This window comes from Lepus europaeus, chromosome 3, assembly GCF_033115175.1.
Source record: "Lepus europaeus isolate LE1 chromosome 3, mLepTim1.pri, whole genome shotgun sequence".
Taxonomy (NCBI): Eukaryota; Metazoa; Chordata; class Mammalia; order Lagomorpha; family Leporidae; genus Lepus; species Lepus europaeus.
In genome coordinates this window covers 17,295,197-17,321,536 of record NC_084829.1, presented here as the reverse complement: position 1 = coordinate 17,321,536, position 26,340 = coordinate 17,295,197, and the positions used below count along the sequence as shown (strand labels likewise).

Below are 26,340 nucleotides of genomic sequence, written 5' to 3'. Positions count from 1 at the left end.
TCATGTTGTCTTCCTTATTCTTGTTTCTTGAATTGCTGCATTTATTACTAGGCATTTGTGGAGATACTTGTTGGTTTCTTTTTTGTTTTGTTTTTTCTGTGATGGTTTTTATCTTTGGACTGTGCCTCTGTGGCTTAGTCTGCTTTTTCAGTGACTACCCAGAGGCATGTGGTAGGTGTGGCCATGGAGCTCTGTTCAGTGCTCCAGGGTGAAGGGAGTGTTGCACAAGGTGACACCCAGGTTGGGCATGGTAAATCAATCAGTCAATCTCTCTCTCTCTCCCTCTCCCTCTCTCCCTCCCCCTTCTCCCCCCTCTCCCTTTCTCCCCCTCTCCTCTCTCTCCCCGTTTTTCTGTCTCTCTCTGTCTCTCTGTCTCTCTCTCTCTCTCTCTCTCTCTCTCTTTCTCTAATCAGAGGGGAAGGTTGTTCTGCTCTATTGATGTAGTCTCATGCTCACCTCTTCTCCTCCAAGGAGACCAATGCCTGGGTGCTGGCCCCAGTGGATACAGTATTCATCTGTGCTACCACAAGAACCGCACAAAGGATCTGTGCAGTTCCAGGTGTGAGCACAGATCCCACAGCAATGACCTTCACCAAGGAATCAGGGAGCTCTGAGTGTGTGGAGCTGCCCACGGTGACTGTCTATAATCCCAGCCACTCCCTACATGCTCCCATACAGCCACAGTATTTTCACAGCCCTGGCACACAAGCCTCCCACAGTCATGAACACCCAGCCCCCTGTCAGTTCTCCCAGGCAGACTAAGGCATCTCCACGCGGCTGGTTGCTGGGCATACGGACGTGAGCTGGTGCAGGGGTTACACATGTCCAAAATGGCGCCCACTGATTCTTGCCTTGTTAGAGGATGCTGGTGCAGGGTGGTCAGGGAGAGAGAAATGAGCCCCCTTTCTCCCCGCCTAGGTTGACAGGTACACTGTCCCCCACAGGCTCCAAGCCAGACTCATGCCAGGCTCTTCCCACAGCTTTATCACCAGTGGCTTGGCCTGCTGCAGTCTGGTCTCACCTCATTCTCCAGAGCTGGTGCTGATACTCTGGGCTGCTAGGGTCCTGAGTTGCACATGTAGGTCCATAGTGTCCCTCTAATTTGTGTGAAGTTTCCTCTGCTCTTTCTTTTTTTTTTTTTTATTTTTATTTTTTTTTCTTTTTCATAGGCAGAGTGGACAGTGAGAGAGAGACAGAGAGAAAGGTCTTCCTTTTGCCGTTGGTTCACCCTCCAATGGCCGCCGCGGTAGGCGCGCTGCGGCCGGCGCACCGCGCTGATCTGATGGCAGGAGCCAGGTGCTTCTCCTGGTCTCCCATGGGGTGCAGGGCCCAAGCACTTGGGCCATCCTCCACTGCACTCCCTGGCCACAGCAGAGAGCTGGCCTGGAAGAGGGGCAACCAGGACAGGGTTGGTGCCCCGACCGGGACTAGAACCCGGTGTGCCGGCGCCGCAAGGCGGAGGATTAGCCTAGTGAGCCGCGGCGCCGGCTCCTCTGCTCTTTCTTTAAAAATTTATTTGACAGAGCTATAGACAGTGAGAGAGACAGAGACGAAGGTCTTCCTTCTGTTGGTTCACCCCCAAAATCACTGCTATGGCCGGTGCTGCGCCAATCTGAAGACAGAAGGCAGGTGCTTCCTCCTGGTCTCCCATGTGGGTGCAGGGGCCCAAGTACTTGGGCCATCCTCCACTGCCCTCCCGGGCCACAGCAGAGAGCTGGACTGGAAGAGGAACAACTGGGACTAGAACCTGGCGCCCATATGGGATGCCGGTGCCGCAGGTGGAGGATTAACCAAGTGAGCCACGGCGCCGGCCCCTCCTCTGCTCTTTTCGCCCTAACTCTTTCTGAGACTGCAATCTCTCCTCTTTTTTAAAACTATCTTCCCTGGACTAGAGAACTAAGCTCCCTCCCTGTTCCACCATCTTGGATCTCTCTTATCAGTGCAATTTCTTTTACAGCTAGAGGCACAAATGCTTCCCACAGGGAAATACTAAAATGTGTCTCCTCAGCCGGTGCCGTGGCTTAACAGGCTAATCCTCCGCCTTGCAGCGCTGGCACACCGGGTTCTAGTCCCGGTTGGGGCGCCGGATTCTGTCCTGGTTGCCCCTCTTCCAGGCCAGCTCTCTGCTGTGGCCCGGGAAGGCAGTGGAGGATGGCCCAAGTGCTTGGGCCCTGCACCCGCATGGGAGACCAGGAGAAGCACCTGGCTCCTGGCTTCGGATCAGCGTGATGCGCCGGCCGTAGCGGCCATTGGAGGGTGAACCAACGGCAAAAAGGAAGACCTTTCTCTCTGTCTCTCTCTCTCACTATCCACTCTGCCTGTCCAAAAAAAAAAAAAAAATTAAAATGTGTCTCCTCTCATCAGAGCAGCAAGACAGATTTTGTGATCACGATCCTCTGCTTGGAGGCAAAATACCTTTCATATGGTTGCTATTCGGGCAATTTTTCTGTTAGAAATGCAAGGGTATGACATGACAACACGGGGAGGGAAGGCTTTTCGCCTGAAGGGACATGCTGAGAAGTGAGGCTGGGGTACAAAACTGAGCCCTTGGCCACATTTGTGGGTGAGGAGTCAGGCTCACCTCTTGCTCTCCTGTAGCCTGGCCTCTGCCAAGCGCCCGTAGGAGGCCATCCTGCCCCAAGCCTGGGGAGCATGGGAGGGTACTCCTGGGTGGGGCTGGCAGTGGCTGGCGCACTGACAATTCTGCTTTTGTCGTCCTCAGCCCAGCATCAGCGGGGTGGACCTGGATAAGTTCCGCGAGATTCTCTTGCGTCATTGTGATGTGAACAAGGATGGAAAAATCCAGAAATCCGAGTTGGCTTTGTGTCTCGGGCTGAAAATCAACCCCTAATCTCCGGACGGCCTTGCCTTCTGCTCCTGTGGTGTTTCTGTTTCAGCTGCGTCTGCGCTTACTGCTGGGGGCACAGTAGTCACATTTCCTCATAGCTGGTGTGGTTTTCTGTGGGCAAGGGTTGGTTCCCAGGGGTTTCCTCCCAGTGACTGGTGTAGTCCTGGCTCTCTGAAAGCCCCCTCCCTCACCCCCACCCAGCCCTGGTGCTGTCCCTCCCCCCACCCCCACCCCCACTCCCACCCAAAGACTCAGCCATTGTGTTTGCTCTGCCTTGCTTCTCCTTCCTGGCCACCAGGGCGGTGGGGTCGGCCCAGTCTACCCATCGGTGCATCTCCTGGTGGGCCTTTTGCTGTGTCTGAATAGTGTGGGGCACCTATGTCAGCCCTGTACCTTCTGTGAATAGATCTGTAATGTGCAAATAAAAGCTGCAGTTGAAAACAAAGCTGTCCTGGGAGTTGTTCTCTGTGCTGTGCTCTCCCTGCAAGGCTGACTCACAGACCACTGAGCCACCTGGGGGCAGGGGGCGGAGAAGGAGAATGAAGGCCACTGGAGCCCACAGCCCTGGTGCTCTGGGTTCCTGGCCGCCTTTCCCAGGGACGGCTCCTTGGAGACCCAGCGTGGAAGTAGGACTTGCTCATAATCACTTTTTACTTGATGGGGAAGACGGGAGTGCTCATCCTGGACTGGGCCATGGACTTTGCTGCTGTGTGAGCTCAGAGGGAAGGAAACTGGAGAAAGTGTTTCTCAAGTAACTCCAGCATCTCTTCCTGCTCCTCCCCCACCTCTTCCAGCCGAGTCATCTGGAGAGCCTGGGCCACCAACGCCTTTTCCTTGCCCCTGCATGTCTGACATGGCTGCCTCCAGGAGCTCCTGCCCCACCCTGCAGGCCTGCTCCGTGCACTTCTGGAAGGAACACTGGCCCCTGAGAGGGGTGCTTCCTCCCCGGGGCACAGGCAGCAAGGCTGGTAGGGGGTCAGCGCCACTCTCCCTTAATGTCCTGGTGAGACAGCACAGCAGTGGGACGCACTAAAACCAAACCCCTGGGGACTAGGTGGGCAAAGTGTCCCTCTTCCAACTTAATTCTACCTCTAGCTCCAAACCAATCTATCAGGGAGCACCTGGAAATCTAACAGCAAAAGCCCCTGTTAGAGGCTTCCCCAACCCGCATGCATGCCCAGAATAATCCAGTGTGACTGATATGTGAACAATACTGCTGCTCTGTGCATGTTGCATGCTGAAAAAAAAAAAAAAATCCCACAGTGCCTGTGCATGACAGCGAGCAGGGTGCAAACCAGAGTGCCACGTGCCTAGGAGAAACCACCATGCCTTCCCCAGCCCATGAGAGCACCTGTTCAGCTCCTGTGGAGGAGCTGGTCTATGGAACCCTGGCCACCATGCTGTCTACCTGGTGCTCCAGCATAAGCTCCCAATAAACCATGTCTGGTTTATATGTTGCCCTCTTGTCAATTTCTGTTCGCACTGGCCTGAAGAACCTGGGGTCAGTGACGCTGGCCCTTCATTTTCCAAAACATTCTTTCTGATAGCAGATGGCGCAGGAATTTCAGTCTTCGTGAATTGTTGCAGATAACCCAGGAGAATGGCCATGTTCAACAGCATATTCAAAACTGTTCCCAACGCCAGATTTCCATCCTCCATGGTGGTTCCCCCTTCAGCCCAGCCTGGTCCTCACCTGCTTCTCCTCCCTTTGGCTCTTCCCGTACCTCCTGGTAGGTGTCAGATATGGGTCGGAAGAGGACTAGAAGCTGACTCGCTAAGATAGGAAAGACGTTCACTGTAGAAAGGACAGCAGCATTAATAAAGTAAGATTGTAGCCCACCCTGACAGCAGGCGGGGAGGCCTGAAGGAAGGCTTTAGCCTCCCCGGGTTGTGGGCAGTTGTCCTTTTATGCCCCTTGCCTGGGAAAGGGCTATGTGTCCTCACAGAGACCCACACCCACTGCCAGGGAGAGGGCCTGGATGACTGAACAGCCCCCCTTGACATATGCTTGTGCAAAATTTTTACCAGGTGCAGAGTTAACCATTGGTGTCCCAATGGCTTAGCAAGTCGTAGCATCTCCAACACACAGATAATTAATATTCAGAACCGGGATTTAAGTGCCTTACTTGTAGGTGCTTTCTATACCGCAGGGGAATCAATCCTCCAGACCCCTAGGAGGTAGGTGCCACTGCAACACTCAATTCAGAGATGAGAACGCTGAGGTGGCTGGAACATGGCCATTAGGGTGCTGCACAGAGGTGGGGAGCCGCCTGGGCTTCTGACCCTGTTAATGGCAGTCCACTTTCATGTACTTCTCAGGAAGGCTTGGCTCCCTTCCCTCCAGCTCTGTTCTCCCGGTAGCCTCCAGGGCAGCCAAGCAGGATACGTCTCTAAGTCTGAGTTCTTCAGGTGACAGCTATGCGTCACAGGAGTTTCCAGAGCAGCCGATGAGCAGGCCAGGGTCTCTTCTACACCAGGGTGGTGTATAATTCAGTGTCACTCATTCCATTCACAAGCTGTGCAACCATCACCACTCTGTGTCTAACACCTGTCATTCAACAGCATCTCCGGATTCTCCTCTCCCGCGCCCCTGCGAAGCTCCATCTGCTTTCCGTCTCTATGAATTTGCCTGTTCTAGATAGTGCATGTAAGTTGAACCATACAAGGTTCGTCTTTCTGTGCCTTGCTTCCTTCCCTTAACGTACCGTTTTCATGGTTCATCTGTGGTGTAGCCAATAGCAGGACTTCATTCCTGTTTGTGGCTGAACTAAATTCCATTGTGGATAGCCCACACTCCATTTATCCATGCATTTGTTGATGGACATTTGATTTAGCTCCACCCTTTGATTATGAAGAATAATGCTGCAGTGAACACTGGCATGTGGGTATCTGAATCTCTGTTCTCATTTCTTTTGTGTACTTACCTAGGAGTGAAACTGCTGGTTCATATAGTCATTGTGTGTTTTTTTGAGGAATTACCAAATTATTTTCTACTTACCAATGACATTTTATAGTCCCACTAACCTGCTTCTAAATAGAACTCTCTCTGAAGTGCCAGAAATGAAAACTAGACTCAAGGCTGAGCCATCATCCACTTAAGACAACACGCTCTTGAGCTACATGATGTCAACCTTTCAGGTTATTGCTTCAGCCAAGAGCATACTGAATTCTTAGTCACAGGCACTCATGCTCCTCAGTGTGAGGATTTACAGTCAGTAGGGTGGTTGTCTTGTTTTTGTTTATTTTATTCAAAAGACAGAGTGATGGAAAGACATAGAGAAAGAGATCTTCCGTTTGCGGGTTCACTCTCCAAATGAAGCTAGGAGCCTTGTGCTCTGTTCTGGTACCCCACATGGGTAGCAGGGAACTAAGCACTTGGGTCATCTTCTGCTTTCCCAGGCATGGAGATAGATCAGAAGTATAGCATGGACTCAAACTGGTGCTCCAACATGAGATCCTGATGGCACCAGCAGTGGCTTAACCTGCAGAGCCATAACGCCAGCTCAGTTAGTAGGTTTTTTCTTTGCTTTTTTTTGCTTCAGATTTTCATTTATTTACCTGAGAGGCAGAGCCAGAGAGAGATGGAGAGACAAAGAGAAAGGTCTTCCATCTGCTGGTTCACTTCCCAAATGGCCACAATGGCCGAAGCTGAGCTGATCCAAAGCCAGGAGCCAGGAGCCTCCCTGAAGTCTCCCATGCAGGTACAGGGGTTCAAGCACCTGGGCCATCAGCAGAGAGCTGGATGGGAAGAGGAGCAACCAGGGCACAAAGCGGCGCCCACGTGGGATGCCGGCACTGCAGGTGTAGGCCTAGCCCACTATGCCACAGCACCGGCCCCCAGTTAGTAGGTTCTTATTAGCAAAATAACTATTAGCAGGTGCCTAAATAAATATTACCAGATGCCTAATGGACAATGGAGAATTTCCAAGGAAAGAAGGAAAATAACTGTCAACCTAAAATATGTTACACTGCTGAGCTGTCATTCAAAATTGGGGAAAAATAGTATTGCAAATGGGTGAATATTAAGAGGACTTTACTCTCATGCTCCTATATATTCTTATTGAAATAACTGATAAGGGCTCCCGCGGGCACCGCTCCGCCGTCGTCCCCACCTGCATCTGGGCCGGCCTGGCAGGCGGGCGACGGTGGCCCGGGAGCCATGGGTGACTGGGGCTTCCTGGAGAAGCTGCTGGACCAGGTCCAGGAGCACTCGACGGTGGTGGGCAAGATCTGGCTAACGGTGCTGTTCACCTTCCGCATCCTCATCTTGGGCCTGACCGGGGAGTCGGTGTGGGGCGACGAGCAGACAGACTGAGTGCAACACGGCACAGCCGGGCTGCAGCAGCGTCTGCTACGACCAGGCCTTTCCCATCTCCCACATCCGCTACTGGGTGCTGCAGTTCCTCTTCGTCAGCACGCCCACCCTCGTCTACCTGGGCCACGTCATTTGCCTGTCTCTGCGCGAGGAGCGACTGCGACAGAAAGAGGGGGAGCTGCGGGCCCTGGCAGCCAAGGACCCGCAGGTGGAGCGGGCGCTGGCAGCCGTGGAGCGTCAGATGGCCAAGATCTCGGTGGCGGAGGATGGCCGCCTGCGCATCCGCGGGGCGCTGATGGGCACCTACGTGGCCAGCGTGCTGTGCAAGAGCGTGCTGGAGGCGGGCTTCCTCTATGGCCAGTGGCGCCTCTATGGCTGGACCATGGCGCCCGTGTTCGTGTGGCAATATATATATATATAAAAAACTGATAAATATTATACTTAAGCAGATGAAAAATAAATCCAAACAGAAGTGTGGGGGTGCATGAACAATATTGAGCAAAGAAATTGACTGTTAAAAACTTAAATCTTGGAAGTGGCTAATGATTTGGTAAATAAATTATTTATGAGAATATTCACTGTGGTATTAGCTAAAGTAGATAGAAGTCTAGAAACAACCAAAACACCCAATAAGGACAAGGTTAGGTTATGCTACACCTGTGCTATGAAATATTTGCATATTATGCAGTGATAAAAATAATATTTCCAAAGAAAACATGAAATGTTTTACTCAGTGATCTCTATGTCTCTTTTAACCCTAATGTTATATTATGTAATCAAATAGAAAAATAATATTAGATCATTAGTGGTTTCTTGTTCAAAATTTCTGACATCTAAGCTTTCTGGCACCTAATTATTTTTAAAAATCTGGACTCATCAAAGAAATGTCACAGTTTTCTATATATTACATAATCATCTTAGAAAACACCTTTGTGGTCAGAAGTTCTTTTGCTGGTTAGTCTTCATACCGTCCTGACAGTAGAAGTGAGAAGGGAGCTACTTCTCTTCCTGCAGGAAAAGGTGATGGAATGACAGGTGCAATGCAGCTCAGCGACGTTTAAAGATCGTTGTGTGCACGGGCAGGAAGGTGCAGGAGGTATACCAGGGTGAACCAGCAGTGTCCCCAAAGCAGGATCAGATCACTCAGGCCTTTGGAAGGAGCATTTCTGGGATTTAGAGACGTCCTTTCGGTTAAATAATAAGCCCCCAAACTCAAATCAGACCTGTCCTGCCTGTATTTCATTTTGTTAAATTATGATGAAAAAGTTCAACAGTGGAGACTGGCGATGGAGATGCCACAGACTTGAGAGCAGAGGCTGACCTTCCAGAAGGCTGGGGTGTTTCCTGGCATTCCTGCCCCAGCCTCCACATCTATGTGGCCATGAATGAATCTGTCCAGTATCTTCCTTTTCGAGGAGAATTAGTGCTGCATTGGTTTTTCCTGGGGTCCCTTTGATTTGAAATATTTTCTCAACTGCTTTTCTGTTGTGAAAATGAAGATGACATTGGTGTGGCGCTGAGAATCACGTCCCAGAGAAATCATTTGCAGGGAGCTGCAGCCTGCGCCTCACGTCGGTCCTTTAGTAACTGTGTTCGTCCGTTTGTTGGTGCTTGAACTGATGAGCACCATTCTCTGCACTCCAGGTTCCAGTCAAGGGACTGTCTTCTCTTTCTTCTCATGCCCACCCTAAAAATGGGCATTGTACCCACAGCTTGCCTGCCGTCTGCTGCTTAGCTTACCCAGGACCAGCAACACCTCACTGTGGTGAAAATAGGACCCCTCCTCATTTTACATCATTATTTCAGATCAACAAGATCAAAGCCAGCTCTTTGCAGACATGTTTTGCTAGACTATAAGGTGTTCTCCCTGACACTGGCCACTCTGCTGTGATGTCTGGCATCGCAAACTGACAGCCTCTGTTCTTTTATGCCACCTGTGGCCTTTGAGGCAAATAGGCTTTGTTCACACATGCATTGCTCACTCAGGAAATATAGTGTCTTTCATAAACACAGGATACCATCAGCTCCTGGGTGGTAAGCATATCACCAGTATCACAGATACCAAATCCCAGTGGACTTACATCTTTTCCCGTACTCGCCCATTGAGAATTTTAGCTTTTATGCAGAATGGGGGTATTGGGTGTTGGGTAGAGAAGCCAAGAAAGCCAACTGGTCTATGGTGGACATCACTGAGTCACTGGGAGATGGACAGATCCAGGAGAAGAAGAAGGAATAACGCAGTAGTAGTGTGGCTGGAGCTGGGGATGAGTCAGGGTGAGTTTGAAAACAGAGGAAGAGAATGGGATGGCTATGTGGGGGGTTAGGAAGAGAGAAAGATGGGGAAGGAGAATTTAAGTCCGTTCACCATCTGATGTACACAGGTTCTTCTAAAAGGGGCAGGCCTCTGCCTCCTGACAAACACAGCAGTGTGGCAGAAGAGGCATTGACCTGGGAGTTTGGGGTCCTGAATGTGAATTCTAGCTTAACCCATTTTTATCTTGGACAATGTGGTTGACTCTCCTGGGATTATATTTCTTCTTTGTAAAATGGGAAGCCAGACTGATTTCTAAGGTTCCTTCCAGCTCTGAGTACGATCCGTGCTGCAGAACTGATGACTGATGGATCACTTTTGGTGAGTATGTATTGTGTGTGCGTGTGCGTGTGCATGTGTGTGTGTGTTGCTCTTTGGAGAACTTTGCTTTCTCTCAATGGAATGCATACACTTTCTGAAACACAGGGCAGTCAAAGGATCTCAGGATACCTTAGATCCCCAACATCAAGCAGCACAAAGGGCTGAGGGCCTCCTCTGGTGTCTGTAGTGTGTTTCATCTCTCAGGAAAGGGAAGAGAGATGGGACCTATGGAAGAAAGCACAACACTTCCATCTGCTACAATTGGGTATAGAAATGTGGTCAACTCTCAGTTGGCAGGCCACATCGGAGAGTCCTATTATAAACCACGCTGGCCAATTTTTTTTATTAGAGAGAGAGAGAAAAAGAGAGAGAGAGAGAGAGAGAGAGAGAGAGAGAGAGAGAGAGAGAGAGATGTCTTCCATCTGCTGGTTCACTCCCCAAATGGCTGCAACAGCCGGAACTGGGCCAGGTCAAAGCCAGGAGCCAGGAGCTTCCTCTGGGTCTCCCATGTGGGTACAGGGGACCATGCACTTGGATCGTCTCCTGCTGCATTCCCAGGAGCATTAGCAGGGAGCTGGATCAGAAGTAGAGCAGCTGGGACTGGAACTGGCTCTCATGTGGGAAGCCAGCATTGCAGGTGGTGGCTTAACCTGCTGCACTGCAATGTCAGCCCCCAAGACAGATTTTTCCCTCCTGCTAATTGGTCCCCTGAGTGAACTGCACACAGCTGTCTTTACTCTAAGGTCACCCTCTTTGGGATGATGGCGGTATCAAATAGTATTTGCTGTGTATCAGACAATGCCCAGCTTCAGCAGCGTAATACTCAGCATTGACTGCTCCCATGTCCAGATCAGCTAGGGGCGTGCCAGGTCACTGCGGTCTGGTTCGGCTGCTTCAGAGAGCTGGGCCTGTCTGGCCATTGGCTCATCTCAGCTGACCTGTGATATGAGATGATCTCAATCTCATGAAGTGTTTCTAATGTTCTGTTACTCACAAGGAAAAAAGTTGGGAAAATATTCTCATTTAATCAAATCATCCTCAAGAACATGAATAAGGCAGGGTATGTCTGGAAAGACCCTTTACAGTTTTAATTCCTGGTAAGGCATCATTAGAATATAATTTTGCAGTTCCCTTCACTTTCAGAGGCAGAAAACAACTGAAGGAAGAAAGATGGTACTTGAGAATATGGAAACAGTTTTGATCTCCTTTTCTCTCTCAGTTGTTTTCAAAACAATAAGATATCATTATTAAGGAAAACAATGGCTTGTAAGCAGAGCCACAGCCTCAACACCACAGAAATACCTGCTGCAATGGGAGAGTAAGCAAATGTTTTCATTTTGTACTTTAGTGGTGGATATCATTGTTTGCAACACTTGCTAATGACTGTTGCCCCAAAGACATTTCAATGCTGAAATGGGCTCTTATGAACTACAATGCATCCAGGGATTTGTGTGCATAGCTGTAGACAGTATTATAGCAAACGTAGGTCATGTGGACCACACAAATGCATCCAATGTTAAGATAATATCAGATCAGACATAGCACGAATAGGGATTAAAGAACCCTATACAAATGAGAAAAAAGAATCCGGTCTTGAGCAGTAGGCATTTGGCATAAACATGAGGATGCTGCTTGGGACACCTGCACCCCATCAAGCTCTGCTCCGGACTCCAGCTTCCTGCTAGTGCCCGCCCTGTGAGGTAGCTTCAAGGCAGGAGAACAGGGAGACAGCCTCCCCTTGAGGTGAAGCCCTCCTGGAGTCGCATGGGTGCTCCCTTATCCCAGGCGTCGTGAAGAATCTGTGACCAGTGGATGCACACAGCCCCCTTTCATCTACCAGAATAGAATGTCCACATCCTTCTAGACATTCAGCCTAAATGTTACTCTCCTAGTTATTCCAGTGCAGGTGGTAGAAAACTCAAGTGCCAACGTTATTGTAAACAAGGTAGGAGGAGAGGGAGGGAAGGAGGGTATGGGAGGAAACTCTGGCCTGGTGCACAGTCTTTGTATCATTTTTGTGGATCTGGGCCTTTCTGAGTCAGCGCTGACGCCTGCACGCACAGTCAGAGCAGTCCCCAGGGAAGCGGTAATATCGCTAAGGACACCGCTGTTCAGGGAGGTGACCTGGCAGCCGGCCGCAGCTGTCGTGGCCGGATTACAGCAGCTGTGCAACTGTGGACTGAGTCACCGGTAGACAAGGCGGTGCTTGTGCAGTCACACAGAGCAGCCTGTAATTAGATGCAGCACCCTGTCACCAGGGGCTGGCAGGCCAGGCTCCCCTGCTCAGCGGGTGCAGATGACCTTTACCAGATGTAGATGCTCAGGAAGATAACGGAAGGAAGCTTCCTAGCTGGCTGACTCATCTTCCATCTGTGTGTCCAGAAGCACTTCCTGAGCCTATTGTCACTGTTGAGACATCTATGGTAATCAGACCAGCCAGCCCTGTCTGTGGTCTTGGCTTGGTTAGTGCAGGGGTTCAGTCAACCCAGATTGGTCGCTTTTGCCAGTCCCTCAAACATTTTCTGGACATCTTCCTTTTTTAGGACAAGGAAACGTCATCTCCAAATGTTTTGCCTGTTCACTCCCCAAATGGCTGCAGTGGCCAACCAGGCTGAAGCTAGGAGCCAGCCTGGAACTCCATCCCAGTCTCCCCGATGGGTGGCGCAGGGCCCAAGCCCTTGGGCTATCCTCTGCTGCCTTCCCATGCTCTTTATGGGGAGCTGGATTGGAAGGGGAGCAGCCAGGATTTGAACCTCCACTCATAGGAAATGCTGGAATTGTAGGTGGTGGTTTAACTCACTGCACCACAACACTGGCCCCAACACTCTTCGTTGCAAAGTCCAGCTCCTCCAGGAAGCAGTCCTTGACTATGCAGGCGGAAGTTGTCAGTCCCCCAGGAAGTGAGACCACTGGTTTGCCGAGAAGTGTTGGATTGAGTCAGAAGGGCCGGACTCAAATCCAGGCTTTTCTATGAACTCACAGGGAGCCTGTAGCTTCCTAGGCCTTCTACATCTTACTGTCACAACTGTAGCTTAAACCACAGAAATTCTGAGTTTTACAGGACGTGGGACTGGCAGTCTGAGATGAAGGTATCAGCAGGGTTGGTTCCTGTGAGCTGGAAGCTGGTCCATGTCTCTCTTCAAGCTTCAGGTGGTTTGCTGGCCATCTCTGGCATTTCTTGGCTGTAGGAACATCACCATGGCCTCTGCCTGCATCTTCACCTGGCTTTTCTCTGTGTTTTGTCTCGGTCCATGCTCCTCCCCACCTTTTTTTAAATAAGGACAAGTCCTACTAGCTGATAGGCCCAACCTACTGCAGGGGGACGTTGCTTTTATAAATTACAAATGCAACAACCCCATTTCCAAATGAGATTATATTCTTAGATTCTGAGAGTTAGGACTGCAGCATACGAATTTTGGGGGCAGAAAATTGAACCCCCAGGCACGCCCGTGGCAGAATCCTTCTCAGTTTCCTGACCTGTAAAATGGAGCTGGGCTAGGCGTAACTACTCACAGAGTTCTTGGAAGGGTTACGGCGTGGGACTACCCAGTACTGTGCTCAGGGGAAGTGTATGTTGGATTTTATCTGTCAACATGTTTTTCTGATGTCTTATTATGCTTCCTACATTGGTATATGAGTGGAAGCAGAAAGGAGAGGAGACAACACACACACATGACTAATGGCTCCTCCCCTGGGTGAAAAAAGACATTAAAAACACAAAAGCTGGGGTCGTCATTATGGCTTTATGGGTTAAGCCACCTCCTGCAAGGCCAGCATCCCATATGGATGCCAGTTTGAGTCCTGGCTGATTCACTTCCAATCCAGCTCCCTGCCAATGTGCCTAGGAAAGCAGTGGAAGATGGCCCAATTGCTTGGGCCCCAGCACCCACATGGAGATACAAACGAAGCTCCTGGCTCCTGGCTTCAGCCTGGCACAGCCCTGGCCTTTGTGGCCATTTGGGGAGTAAACCAGCAGATGGAAGACCTCTCTCTCTCTCTCTCTGCTTTTCAAGTAAATAAATAGATTTATAAAAAGAAAAGCTGAGGAAATAGTCCAACTTCAAGGAGACAAAAGAGATACCATGACTTAAATGTATTACCTGACCCTAGGTAGACTACACTCTGTCCTGGAAGGCAAAGCACACAACCTGCCTGCTATCAAGGGCAACCGTGCTCTACTGATAATGTTGGAATGGGTATGGTAGGTGAGGTAAGTGGTTCTCGACCCATGGCAGTTGGCTCTCCTGACACACTAGGCAATGCCTGGAGAATGCTATGTAAATAGTTGGTAGACTGTAGTGTTTAGGAAAATAATGACAAGGAAAAAGTCTATACATTCAGGATAGACACAACTGTTTCTCCAGTATTTTCTGACATCGGTTGAATCAGCAGGTGCTGAACCCTTGGACTTCGGGGACTGTCTGTACAGCTGAGAAGCCAAAGAACCAAAGGCGTTTAGTAACAATGACAGTCCAAGGGCTGGTGAGTACAGTAGCCATGACTGGAACTCAGTCTGGCTTCCGTGCTGTGTAAGGGCTTTGGGCACTCACTTGTAATCCCAGCTCTCGGTGAGGGGCCTGAGGCTCTTTCTCTCTGGGTGGGAAGCTGTTCTGTCTCCCAGTGACCACGACCAGCTCTCTAGCCACTTAGATGCAGCAAGCGCAAGGCCCAGTGGCCCCTCTGCCCTTCTGATCAGCTCATTGAAGAGGAGCGGCTGGCGGGGTCCTCACTGAGCTGCTGTCTCTCCGGATGAGTGGTGTGGACCCGCCATGCTTTCCCCGGGGGGCACACTCAAAGGCAGTTGACTTAGCCTGAGCCTTGAGCTTCTTCACAAGGGACAGTTTCCCATCACTGTGTGTGGACCATCACAGGTAGCTGGGTCTGATCCTTTAGTGGTCCAAAAAGCAGGGAGTTCCAGGTAGAAGGCCAGGGGTGGGGGTGGGGTTTATAGAAAGGGAAATGCCCTGCCTAGGCCATCTTTTCAAACCAGGCTGCCTGGTGGTTCTTCTGCAGCCCCGTTTGTTGTGCTCAAGTGGCTCCACAGGTAGAGGGGAAGGTGGAGAGACAGGTGGATGTCTGGGAAGGTGGGCTCAGGAGGCCTGGGAAGCCAGGAGGAGGAGAAACACTCTGTCCAGCCCAGGAGTCCCCTCTCGTAGAGGAAGAGGCTCCTTCTACCCAGGGTCTCCTGGCCTCAACCTCCCCTCACCTCAGCCCGACTCGCTGTCCTCAGGCATCTGGTCCAATCTTTTGTGGCTTTGTCTTTCATGAAGTTTGGAGGCGAGCTAGAGCGGGTGAAGTAGAAAAAAAACAAAGAGCTTGATCAAAACCCCCATTACACATCCTAGAAAGCCATGGATCACCTGTCAGTCACTTGGCCTTGTCAATGGCGAAAAGTAAATACCTCTTGGATTTGCTTGGGTTGTGTTCTGACAGTGGGAGAAGGAGGTTGCTGTAGAAAAAGGTATGAGGCCACAGAAAGACATCAGCCGGGGTGAAGACCAGAGGCTCTGCAGGGACTGGGCATGACCTAGAGCCATGTTTTCCAATAACAAGTCAGAACCTGAAAAATGAAGCCAGTGTTGATGTTTCATTGGTGTTTTCTAGAATTTACCTAGACATCATCAGGAAAGCAACTTTACCCCAAGGACAAGAATTGAGTGGAAAGTTTGAGTCTAATTAAGACACTCAGCAGGGCACAAGAGAATATTTGATTTCCTAATACTAACTCTCATTAACATGCACAAAAAGAATGATAAATTTCAAAGCTATATAAAACGCAGAGCCTTGTAGGCTACTAATAATACGGAACAAACCTGGTTAGCTAGTGTACAGAGAGATCCCTGTAGAGTTGCAGCAAGTTTGGCACTTTAGAAAGAAAACTACATTGTTTTTTTTTTGACATACGTGGTGAAATATTTATAGATGAAAGATCATGTTTTACACGGCTGAATTTGTTTCAGAATGAGCTGGACAGGGGCACAGAGGAAACAAGATTGGCTTCTAGTCCATATTGCTGAAGTGGGGAGAGGAGGTGGAGGGGTTCACTCTGCCTTTGAAATAAATTTTTTTTAAAGATTTATTTTTATTTATTTGAAAGGCAGAGTAACAGGGAGTGACAGGGAGAGACAGTGAGTGAGCGAGAGCTCGAGAATCTTCCATCTGCTGGTTCACTGCCCAAATGGCTGCAATGGCTGGGACTGTGCCAGGGTCTTCTGGGTCTCCCACATGGGTGGAAGGACCCAAGCCCTTGGGCCATGTTGCTCTGCTTTCCCATGCTCATTATCAGTAAGTTGGATCCCAAATAGACTTGCCAAGTCTCTAACAGTGCCTATATGCGATGTCAGGCATTCCAGCCAGTAGCTTAACTGGCTATGCCACAATGCTGGGCCCTGAAAGAAATTTTTTTTTGACATTTTTTTTTAACTTTTATTTAATGAATATAAATTTCCAGTGTACAGCTTATGGATTACAATGGCTTCCCCCTCCCATAATTTCCCTCCCACCCGCAACCCTCCCCTCTCCCACTACTTCTCCCCTTCCATTTGCATCAAGATTCATTTTCAATTCTCTTTATATACAGAAGATCAATTTAGTATAAAGATTTCAACAGTTTGCACCCACATAGAAACACAAAGTGAAACATACTGTTTGAGTACTAGTTATAGCATTAAATCAAAATGTACAGCACATTAAGGACAGAGATCCCACATGAGGAGCAAGTGCACAGTGGCTCTTGTTGTTGACCCAACAAATTGACACTCTAGTTTATGGCGCCAGTAACCACCCTAGGCTCTTGTCATGAGTTGCCAAGGCTATGGAAGCCTTCCAAGTTTGCCGACTCTGATCATATTTAGACAAGGTCATAAAAGAGTGAGGATAGTAACCAATGATCCTAAGAGTGGCATTTACCAGGTTTGAACAATTATACAGCATTAAGTGGGGAAGAGGACCATCAGTACACACAGGTTGGGAGTAGAGCCATTGGTGGTAGAGTAGAGGTTATGATTACAAAGGAATGAGGCCCAAGTGCGCTAGACAGGGTCTAGAACAACGGCCAGAGTCATTATTAGATGTGCTAAGAAAGGTGCTGTCTAAGCTACAATTAAGTTTTCTGATTGAGAGGCAAATAGAACCTGATAGAAGGGGCTTGATAATAATCTGGTGGGCTTTAGGCCTTGTAAGTTAAGAGGCCCAGACCTATCTATCTCTTCACATGGGGTATATCCTAAGGGAGGTGTGAACCTCCTAGGGGAAGGCACTCTGTTGACTTTCATTACTTGGCTGGGCTGGGAGGAGAGCTGGCCAGGTCAAGGCAGGTGGCATCTCTAACAAGAAATTTACAGTTCTGCCTGCAATGTTGCTGACCCTACCTGACCATACCCTCAGCTGCAGTGGTCACTTTGGAAGTTGGGCTGAGTGAAGGGCTTTTCAGCTTAGAGCCAATAAGATCTGTGGCTCTGACCTGGGCATCCTTCGACTCCAGGGCAGGTCCATTTCCAGTGATCCAACTCTTGGCAGAGCTGCCAGGGCTCTTCACAAGCTGACTTCTGCTGAAGCCCAGGCTTACCACATTGAAAGCCACTGCAGTGGACTGGCCTGTTGGGTCTCCTTGAGGGCAGATCACTGTACAGATCAGCCATTAATAGGCCTGCCACCCATTGCTTCTGATGCCGAGCTTTCTTTTCCTCCTGGTTTGTGTTAAAGCAGACCAGAGGATGCAAGTCAAGGGAGTGCCCGTGTCCCATCTCTAATCTTCGGTGGCCTGAACTACAAGTCTATAGTCACAGGCATGTTCTGTAGTAGTTTTTCTAAGGTAGACAATGCCCATGAGGAAAATTATATTCTCACTTAAAAACTTTCTTTCCCTTTGGTCTGAAAGGGAGGTTTTTTCTACTTACTGTATACTTCGCTGATGACGAAGTGAATCTAGCTATGAGATTATTATTTAAGTTCTTATTTTGGCTATGCTATTACAGAAAAATGTTAGCCATCTCTTTTATAAGGTCTAAAGATTAAATTGTGCGTCCTACAAATTCCTTCATAATAGAATTAGTTTCCTACCTTGAAGAGAATAGAGAAATGAAAGAACAAGTTGGGCTTAGAATAGAGAAATGAGGGAGCAAGTCCTAGATCACTTGCTGACAATAGCAATATTACATGAATACTTAGCAAACCGTTTCAACCATTAGATAACAACTTAAGAAAACATTTACCAGAAGGTCCAATGCCTTCTATAAATTTTAAGAATCATGTATTTGAAAACACCTCTTAAATATCTAACATGGTGCAGTTTGTTTACCCAGTAAACTTAAGCACAACCATCTAAAATGTTTTTAGTTTCTTTCTACCAACAAGTTTAAAACATATGATACACAGATTCAGGTCACACAAATTAAAATGTATCTTTGATTGATTTTAGCAGCTTAAATTTATGGACAATCTTATCTATAAGCCATTTAAAATAAAACTCTTAATAAAATTTCCTATGTGGACATACAATATGTACACACATATAACATAGCATAATAGACCAATATAGCAATTTTAATAATAGCTTTTAAAATCTTTAACTCTTTTTGTAGATTGCCAATTGATTTGACTTGCTTTTTGTTTTTAGATTACTTTAACACATTGCTTTAACAGAGCATCAGAGTTTAATTCTATGTCAAAGAGAAATTGAGCTTCCTGTGATCTTTTGCTGTGAGGTTTCCTTCCTTTACCTTCTTTCATATTGGTGACCATGTTTCTGTGTTTCTGTGTGTAACACATCTTTAAGCATCTTTTGCAGGGCAGGATGAGTGGCAACAAATTCTTTCAGTTTCTGTTTGCTATGAAAAGTCTTAATTTCACCTTCATTCACAAATGAGAGCTTTGCAGGATATAATATTCTGGGCTGGCAGTTTTTCTCTCTTAGTACCTGGGCTATGTCTCGCCATTCCCTTCTAGCTTGTAGGGTTTCTGATGAGAAGTCTGCTGTGAGTCTAATTGGAGATCCTCTGAGAGTAATCTGACGTTTCTCTCTTGCACCTTTTAGAATCTTTTCTTTATGTTTCACTGTGGTGAGTTTGATTACGATGTGTCGTGGTGAGGATCTCTTTTGGTCATGTTTATTAGGGGTTCTATAAGCTTCCTGTACTAAGATGCCTCTGTCCTTCTCCAAACCTGGGAAATTTTCTGCTAGTATCTCACTGAAAATGCCTTCTAATCCTTTGTTCCTCTCCATGCCTTCAGGAACTCATAGAACCCGAATATTAGGTTTTTTAATAGTATCCTGTAGATTCCCGACAATATTTTTAGATTTCCAATTTCTTCTTCTTTTCTTTGGTTTGCCTGTTTCCTTTCCTGTTCTCTGTCTTCTAAGTCTGATATTCTCTCTTCTGCTTTGCCCATTCTGTTTTTAAGGCTCTCTAATGTGTTTGTCATTTGATCTATTGAGTTCTTCATTTCATTGTGGTTTTTTGTCACTATCACAGTTTCATGTTCTACTAGTTGTTTCATTTCATATTGATTCCTCCTTAATATTTCATTTTCACGAGAGAGATTTTCTATCTTGCCCATTAAGAATTTCTGTAGTTCAAGAATTTGTTTTTGAGAACTTCTTAATGTTCTTATCAATTTTTTGAGATCTGCTTCTTGGATTTCTTCTATCTCATCATCTTCATAATCTTGAATTGGGGTGTCTTTTTCATTTGGGGGCGTCATAGTGTCTTCCTTGTTCTTGTTACCTCGGTTTTTGCGTTTGTTGTATGGCATGTTGGAGATATTTGGTTTCTTCACTGTGGTGTTTTTTCTTGTTACACTATGGCTCTATATTAAGTGGACTGTCTGCTTTCGGTGGAGCCTTAGAGGCTTGAGATGAGTGTGGACTGAGAGCTGTGTTTGGTTCCTCAGGGTTGAGGGTGTGTCAAAGATGACACTCCCAGGTTAGGCGTGGTAAATCTCTCTTTCTTTTCTTTCTTTCTTTCTTTCTTTCTTTCTTTCTTTCTTTCTTTCTTTCTTTCTTTCTTTCTTTCTTTCTTTTTTTTTTTTGATTCAAAAGGGAAGTAATTCTGCACAGCTGAACGTAATTGGAGGTAGTTAGCAAGCGAATGATATACCCACAGGAGCCAGAGATCGGAAGCTCTTTCCCAAGGACCACACAGGGAATCTCTGCTGCCCTCGGTGTGGGCTCCAATTCTCCTGCAGTCTCCCACTGGATTGCCAAGTTAGATCCTAATCTCCTGTTATTTCACCCCTCCCCCCAGAATCAGGTTTTTCTTCTAGGCGCAGGGCCGGTGCAGACCTGAGGTCGCCCTGCTTATGCCGTATGTCCAAAATGGCGCCTGCTCTTTGTCTTGCTCACCTTTGAGGGGTGAGCGGAGAGAGAGAAACTCGTGTCCGTATCGGTCACTTTTTTTTTTTCCTCTCTCTCTCTTCTAGTTAGCCTGGTGAACTTTTCCCCACGGAGTTTCAAGCCTCATTCCCTCTAGTCTCCTCTTTCCGCTTGCCCGCTAGTGTCTCGGGCTATTGAGGTTTGGCTCACCTCGCGTTCCAGCGCTGGTGTGTTGAGTCTGCCGCTGGTGTCCCAAACTTGGGCTCCCACGCTCTCCATGCAGGTCTACTGTGAATCAGTAGTTCTGGAACAGTTTCCGCTGCTGTTTCTTCCCCTACTCTTCCTTGACCCTGCAGTATCTCTACTTTTATTAACCTGTGTGTCTTGCTGAACTATCAATGTGCTCCCTTCCTATCCTGCCATCTTGCCCCCCTGAAAGAAATTAAAAAAAAAAAAATCCCATCCAGATTCTCACTCTGGCATTCTTAGCAAATGAAGGAGATTCAGACTTGTTCAGGTTTTATTGGCTTATGCAAATAAGCTAGTATAAATGTCTCAGTTTGATTGGCTGACTGTAGGTGGCAGTTCATTGGTCAAATTTGGCTCTTTAAAAGCAGGAATTAGATGAAGTGCAAACTCTCATTCATTCATCGGTTTTCTGGCTTTTTTTTTTTTTTTTTTCCAGAACAGGGTACCTGGCTAGTTCACTTTGCCTTTCCTCCAGGCTTCTTCTCATTTTGGTACTTGATTAGCCTAAGACAATCCATTTTGTCTCAACACTTTCTGAAAAGTTTATTATTCGACTATTTACAAACACGAACCCTCTCTACTCCCTCCAAGAAAAAAAATTGCCTTAATAGTAAGGAAATAGCTAAATAAATGATGGTAAAGGTCATGTAATCAGTATAATGTCATTTTTTTTGTAACTTTGTAATGAAACAGGCAGATACTTACAATATAATACAATACAAAGTAAAAAAGCAGATACAAAATTTATAGATAGGACGATCCCAATTTCAATATATCATTTACATAAATGTATAGGAACATCTCCAACAGAATGTCAACAGTGTGTGCTGTGGTTTGATTGTGATTCCCAAACTTCATGTGTTGGAAGTTTGGTTCTCAGTGTAGAGGTGTTGGGAGGCGGGACCTTTAAGAAGTCTGTGAAATGGATTAATGCCATTTTCACAGGTGTGCATTCTTAATTGTAGGAGTGAATTCCTTGTAGAACAAGTCCCCTTCTCGCCACCTCTTTTGCTCTTTCTCCTTCCACCATGGGATGATACAGCTAAAGGTCAGTTCTCAGCCTCCAGAGCTCCGAGGAAATAGATTTATGCATGTCATAAATTATCCATTATAGTTCATCAGTTTTCTATTATAGCAGCATAAAGCTGACTAAGCCTAGTGAGTATACTTTGGATTTTGTTGCTTTTATTTTTCCTCTAAGTTTTATGCTTGTCTTCTCAGACACTTAGCAAAGAGCATTAAATATTTTATAAACAGGTAAAAAAGTGGCATTCTGTCAGGATCCCAGAGAATATCTGAACGGAGAGCACGAGGATGCCAGTCTGAGTGGCACGGGAGTCAGCATGGAGGCTGGGAAACCCAAGCGCCAGCTTGGAGGAGGAGACTTGCAGAAATGTTCAAGGAAAAATGTGATAAGGGCTTCTCCCAAAGTCTTCTGTATGGAATGTGCAGGACTGGCGGTGCCTTTCCCCAGGCTGCTCTCTGATCTCACATGCGTCCCAAACTTTCCTGGTCGTTAAGACCACCAGAGGCACTTTTCATAGACAGCCCACCACCTTTGAAAGCTCTGGTAGGACTTGATGAAGCCTAGAATCCTTATCTGAACAAGTGTGCCAGGCAAATCTTCTGACCTGACAGCTGGCAAAACACTGAACAGCTTCAGCCAACCAATACAAGGTTACCCAAAGTGTTCTCGTTCGTTCGGCAAAGGAGGCAAACAGTCCCCCCCTCCGGGTTGTCACTCTGTACCACAGTTAGGGTGCGTGACTGAAGGAACCATGGTCTAAAGTTAGGTCTAAAAGACAAGCAGCTTCCCTCTGGGCCACAGGGTTGCCCTCTCCTGGACTGCTTGCTTTGGGGAAGTCAGCTGCTGTGAGCAGCCCGACAGGGGTCCAACAGCAAGAACTGATGCCCCTGGCTGACAGCCCTGGGAGTGAACTTGGAAATGGATCTCCAGCCTGCTCAAGCCTGGAGCCGGTTGCAGCCATGGTTGGCCGTGTCACCATGACCCCCTCAGAGGGTCTGTGCTGAAACTACCCAGAAAAGATGCCTCCCAGTTCCTCTGAGATAATAAATGTTCAACTTAGGAAATTTGGGAATAATCTGTCATCAACCCACAACCACTGAGTTTGTGGCAATTATTTACGGGATCATTTGAAACTGTGCAGGATTGAAGATGCTAAAAAAAAAAAAAAAAAAAAAAAAAAAGACAACCAGCGTACCACACACTAAGTGCTTTGTGAAGACATGGAGCTTCCACGTTTGTTGGTAATGCACTCCATGCCGGGCCAGGAGGGCCAGGGTGCCGGGCCAGGAGGACTGGAATTCAGCCCAGGCTCCAGGTGTCCTGCTATAGGTTCAGGGCTGTGCCAGGCCACAGTGGGCGAGCAAGCATGCGTCCTCATTCTCCCAAGGGCGCTCCCTGGGCTAGCGGTCGCTCTGGAGATTCTAGTCCAGCCAGGTGGTTTTTTTTTTTTTTTCTTTTCCATTGCGATCTCCCTTCCAGATGCCAGAGCAGCTCCTTTTAGAGGGAGTGTGGAGACAAGCAAGGTGAAAAGAGATTGGAGGTTCCAGCAAGAGTGATGAGAGGGCCGGCGCTGCGGCTCACTAGGCTAATCCTCCGCCTTGCGGCGCCAGCACACCGGGTTGTAATCCCAGTCGGGGCACCAGATTCTGTCCTGGTTGCTCCTCTTCCAGTCCAGCTCTCTGCTGTGGCCCGGGAGGGCAGTGGAGGAATGGCCCAAGTCGGATCAGTGTGGTGGGCTGGCCGCAGCGCGCCAGCCGCGGCAGCCATTGGAGGGTGAACCAATGGCAAAGGAAGACCTTTCTCTCTGTCTCTCTCTCTCTCACTGTCCACTCTGCCTGTCAACAAACAAACAAACAAAAAGAGTGATGAGAGGCGTTCCTACGAGGCCGCAGAGCCTTTGCAGTCACGACTGTGCACTGTGTCAATGTGCTCAGGCTGCTATGGCCAAGTGTCACAGACTGGGTGGATTAAACAACAGAAATTTCCTGAAGGCCTGGAGGCTGGGCATTCAAGATCGGGGCACCGGCATGGTTGGGTTCTGGTGAAAGGTCTTTTTCTGGTTAGCACATGGCTGCCTCCTCTGGGTCCTCATGGGGCAGAGAGAGCAGCAGGGAGGGAACACTCTGGTGACCTTATCTACACTCAAAAGTCCCACGTCCAGATGCCATCATGTTGGAAGGTAGAGCTTCAGTGCATGAATTTGGGGAGGACACAGTTCAGTCCATAGCACCCCCCGATCTGTTCCCCCACTGATGTCCTGTACCACCTGCAGGCACCCTGTTGGCTTTCACAGGTGAATCTGCCATAAGGATTTTTGTCCCCAAATCTGAGCCTGGAAGCCCTGAGCTAGACTAAGCCAGGACCCTCGGCTGCTGTAGTTGTCATGGGAAAAGCCTTCTCTGCTTTTGTAGCGTGCTTGCTCCACACCCCTCAGCTTCTGCATCTCCTCCCGGTCAGGCTGACGGGAGTGTGTCCAAGTTCTCCAGCTGCATGAAGACAGAAACACAGGCAGCAGGGGCGGCAGGAAGTGGGTTCCCGGGTGCTCAGCCCCTCGTCCCCTCTTAGAAGGCTTTTCTGTGTTTGTGTCTTGATGGGCGTAGTGGTGACTGCAGAATTGACACACAGTAGGTGCTCAGCAAGTGTGACTCCATCTCCCACTATCTGTCAACTGAAGAGCACACAACAGAAGTCCATTGGTAAATCCTGGGCAGGCAGGGTGCACCAAGTGAAGGAGAGGGGGCTTATGGTTTGGGTTTGCAAAGTAGTCAGCAGTTAAGAGCCACATAACCTTTCTGAGGGAATCTTCCTTCCAGGTTACTGATGAAAAACAGAGGCTTGAGAGGTCAAGACACTTCCCCTGGTCCCTCAGGGACAGAGGGACAGAGCCGGGACTCAAACCCAGGACTTGCCACTCACACCCCACTGGCTGTGGGCACTGGACAGGAGTGCCTCTTCGCTCCTGCATAGCCAATGAGAGTCACAGGAAACCACCCAGAACGCAGAGACGGGACGTGCCATCCTCACCCAGGCCCCGTCTGTAGGAAAGGGTGGAGGCCCTTTGTCCCTCGCATCGGCCACATCACAGGCCAGAGCTGCAAAAGAAGTGACCAGCACGTGTTAACTTAGGGGATGGCCAGCGGCCTTTGGAAAGGTGACCCCGGATCCCCTGCTAGCATGCAGGCTGCGAATGGCCACCCAGGGCACTCGGCAGCCTTTTGCTGCCCAGAGTGGACATGGTCAAGATGCAACCTCTTGGAAAGCAAGGTCACTGTGTGCTCATTCCCACATCAGCCCGCTGTGTCTTTGGCTGCGCTTTCGTACTTGTCTGAGTGTAGAGGCAGAACACTCACACACACAAGTCACACGAATCAGGTCTATTCATGGTACTTACCAGTGACAGCAGGGCCCACAGAAGCCTAGGATTCAGGCTGAGTCCGTCTCCCAAGCCTCAGTACAGCTGCCAGGGCAGAGGGAGCCTCCTCTGCAGGTGCCCACTTAGCCTGCAGCTGAGAGAGCCCAGAAAGCAGCCAGCGCTGGCTTGTGTAGCTCCGAGGCGACGAGAGTCGCGGGAATACAGCATGAGGGATAGACACCATGACTGGGGTGTGGCTCGTCCCCCAGGCATCCCAACCATCGCCCTAGTAGAACAGGACGTCACGTTGCCCCGAGGTACACCATATCATGAATATGTTTTTAACAATAAGATCATGCGTATGTTTTTATAAAGAACTTCCATTTCGGGGCCAGCACTGTGGCGTACTGGGTTAAGCTGCCGCCTGCAGTGCCAGCACCCCATGTGGGTGCTGGTTTAATCCAGGTTAAATCCTGGATTAAAGATTGAGACCCCAGGACCCATATCAATTATGACTCCAGTGCTTGGGCCCTTGCCACCCACATGGGAGACTCCGATGCAGTGCTGGGCTCCTGGCTTCAGCCTGGCCCAGCTGTGGCTGTTGTAGGCATTAGGGGAGCAAAACAAGTAGATGGAAAATCTCTGTATGTCTGTTTGTGCTTTGAAATGAAGTGAAAATAAAAATAATAAAGTAAAATGTAAAGAATGGTTTTCGTTTACCACTTGAACAAATGAAAGTGACACTTTGTTGTAGCAGGTTATTAGTCTCATTGAATTTGCATTCTTTTAAATAATGAAGAATGGCATCATTTTATGGTAACTTTTTTTAAAAAAAGCCTTCCTCCCCTCATTTAAAAGACCACTATCACATAAGCATTTAAAACCAGATGATATAAAATCCCATCTATGTTTTCAGGATAAATCTATGTGTTCTCTTCTCACATGCCATTCTTTAGCTCTAATGCAATACAATTAGAATTGCATTAAATTAAAAGTAGGGGGGAGCGTTGTGGCATAGTGGGTAAAGCCACCATCTGCAGTGCCAGCTTCTCATATGGGTGCCGGTTCTAGTCCTGGCTGTTCCACGTCCGATCCAGCTCTCTGCTATGGCCTGGGAAAACAGTGGAAAATGGCCTAAGTCCTTGGGCCCCTGCACCCGCGTGAGAGACCCAGAAGGAGCTCCTGGCTCCTGAATTCAGATAGGCCAAGCTCTGGCCATTGTGGCCATTTGGGGAGTGAACCAGCAGATAGAAGACCTACCTACATCTCTCTCTCTCTCTTTCTCTCTCCTTCCCTTCCTCCCACCCTCCCTCCCTCTGCCTCTGCCTCTGTCTCTCTGTAGGTCTGCCTTTCAAATAAATCTTTAAAAAAAGTTTATATAGATTAAAACAAGATATGTGCAGTCTTTGACTTATGATGGCTTAATTTATGACTTTCTGAAACTACAACGGTGCAGAAGTGATATTCATTCTGCAGAAACTATACTTAGGTTTTGGATTTGGATCTTTTCCCCAGTTAACAATATGTGGTCCAGTCCTCGCTCAGATGCAGGACAGCTGGCAGTGGGCACAGCTCCCAGGCAGCCCTGCAGTCACAAGTGGAGCC

General features: G+C 48.2%; 2 protein-coding genes across 2 annotated transcripts in view; both read left to right on the top strand.

Annotated features, from left to right (window-relative positions):
- Positions 1–2,976, top strand: part of SCGN (secretagogin, EF-hand calcium binding protein) — a 54,393-nt gene extending 51,417 nt beyond the window's left edge. Inside the window, exon 11 of the mRNA XM_062187358.1 lies at positions 2,723–2,976. Coding sequence (XP_062043342.1) covers positions 2,723–2,851 — 129 coding nt within the window. The 3' untranslated portion in view covers positions 2,852–2,976. The remainder of the gene's footprint in view (positions 1–2,722) is intronic.
- A 4,031-nt stretch (positions 2,977–7,007) lies between these two features.
- LOC133756429 (gap junction alpha-4 protein-like) lies at positions 7,008–9,399 on the top strand. The gene is given in 3 exon segments (XM_062187122.1): positions 7,008–7,159; positions 7,161–7,565; positions 9,279–9,399. Coding segments are annotated over 3 exon segments (678 nt in total).
- Positions 9,400–26,340: the final 16,941 nt, after the last annotated feature.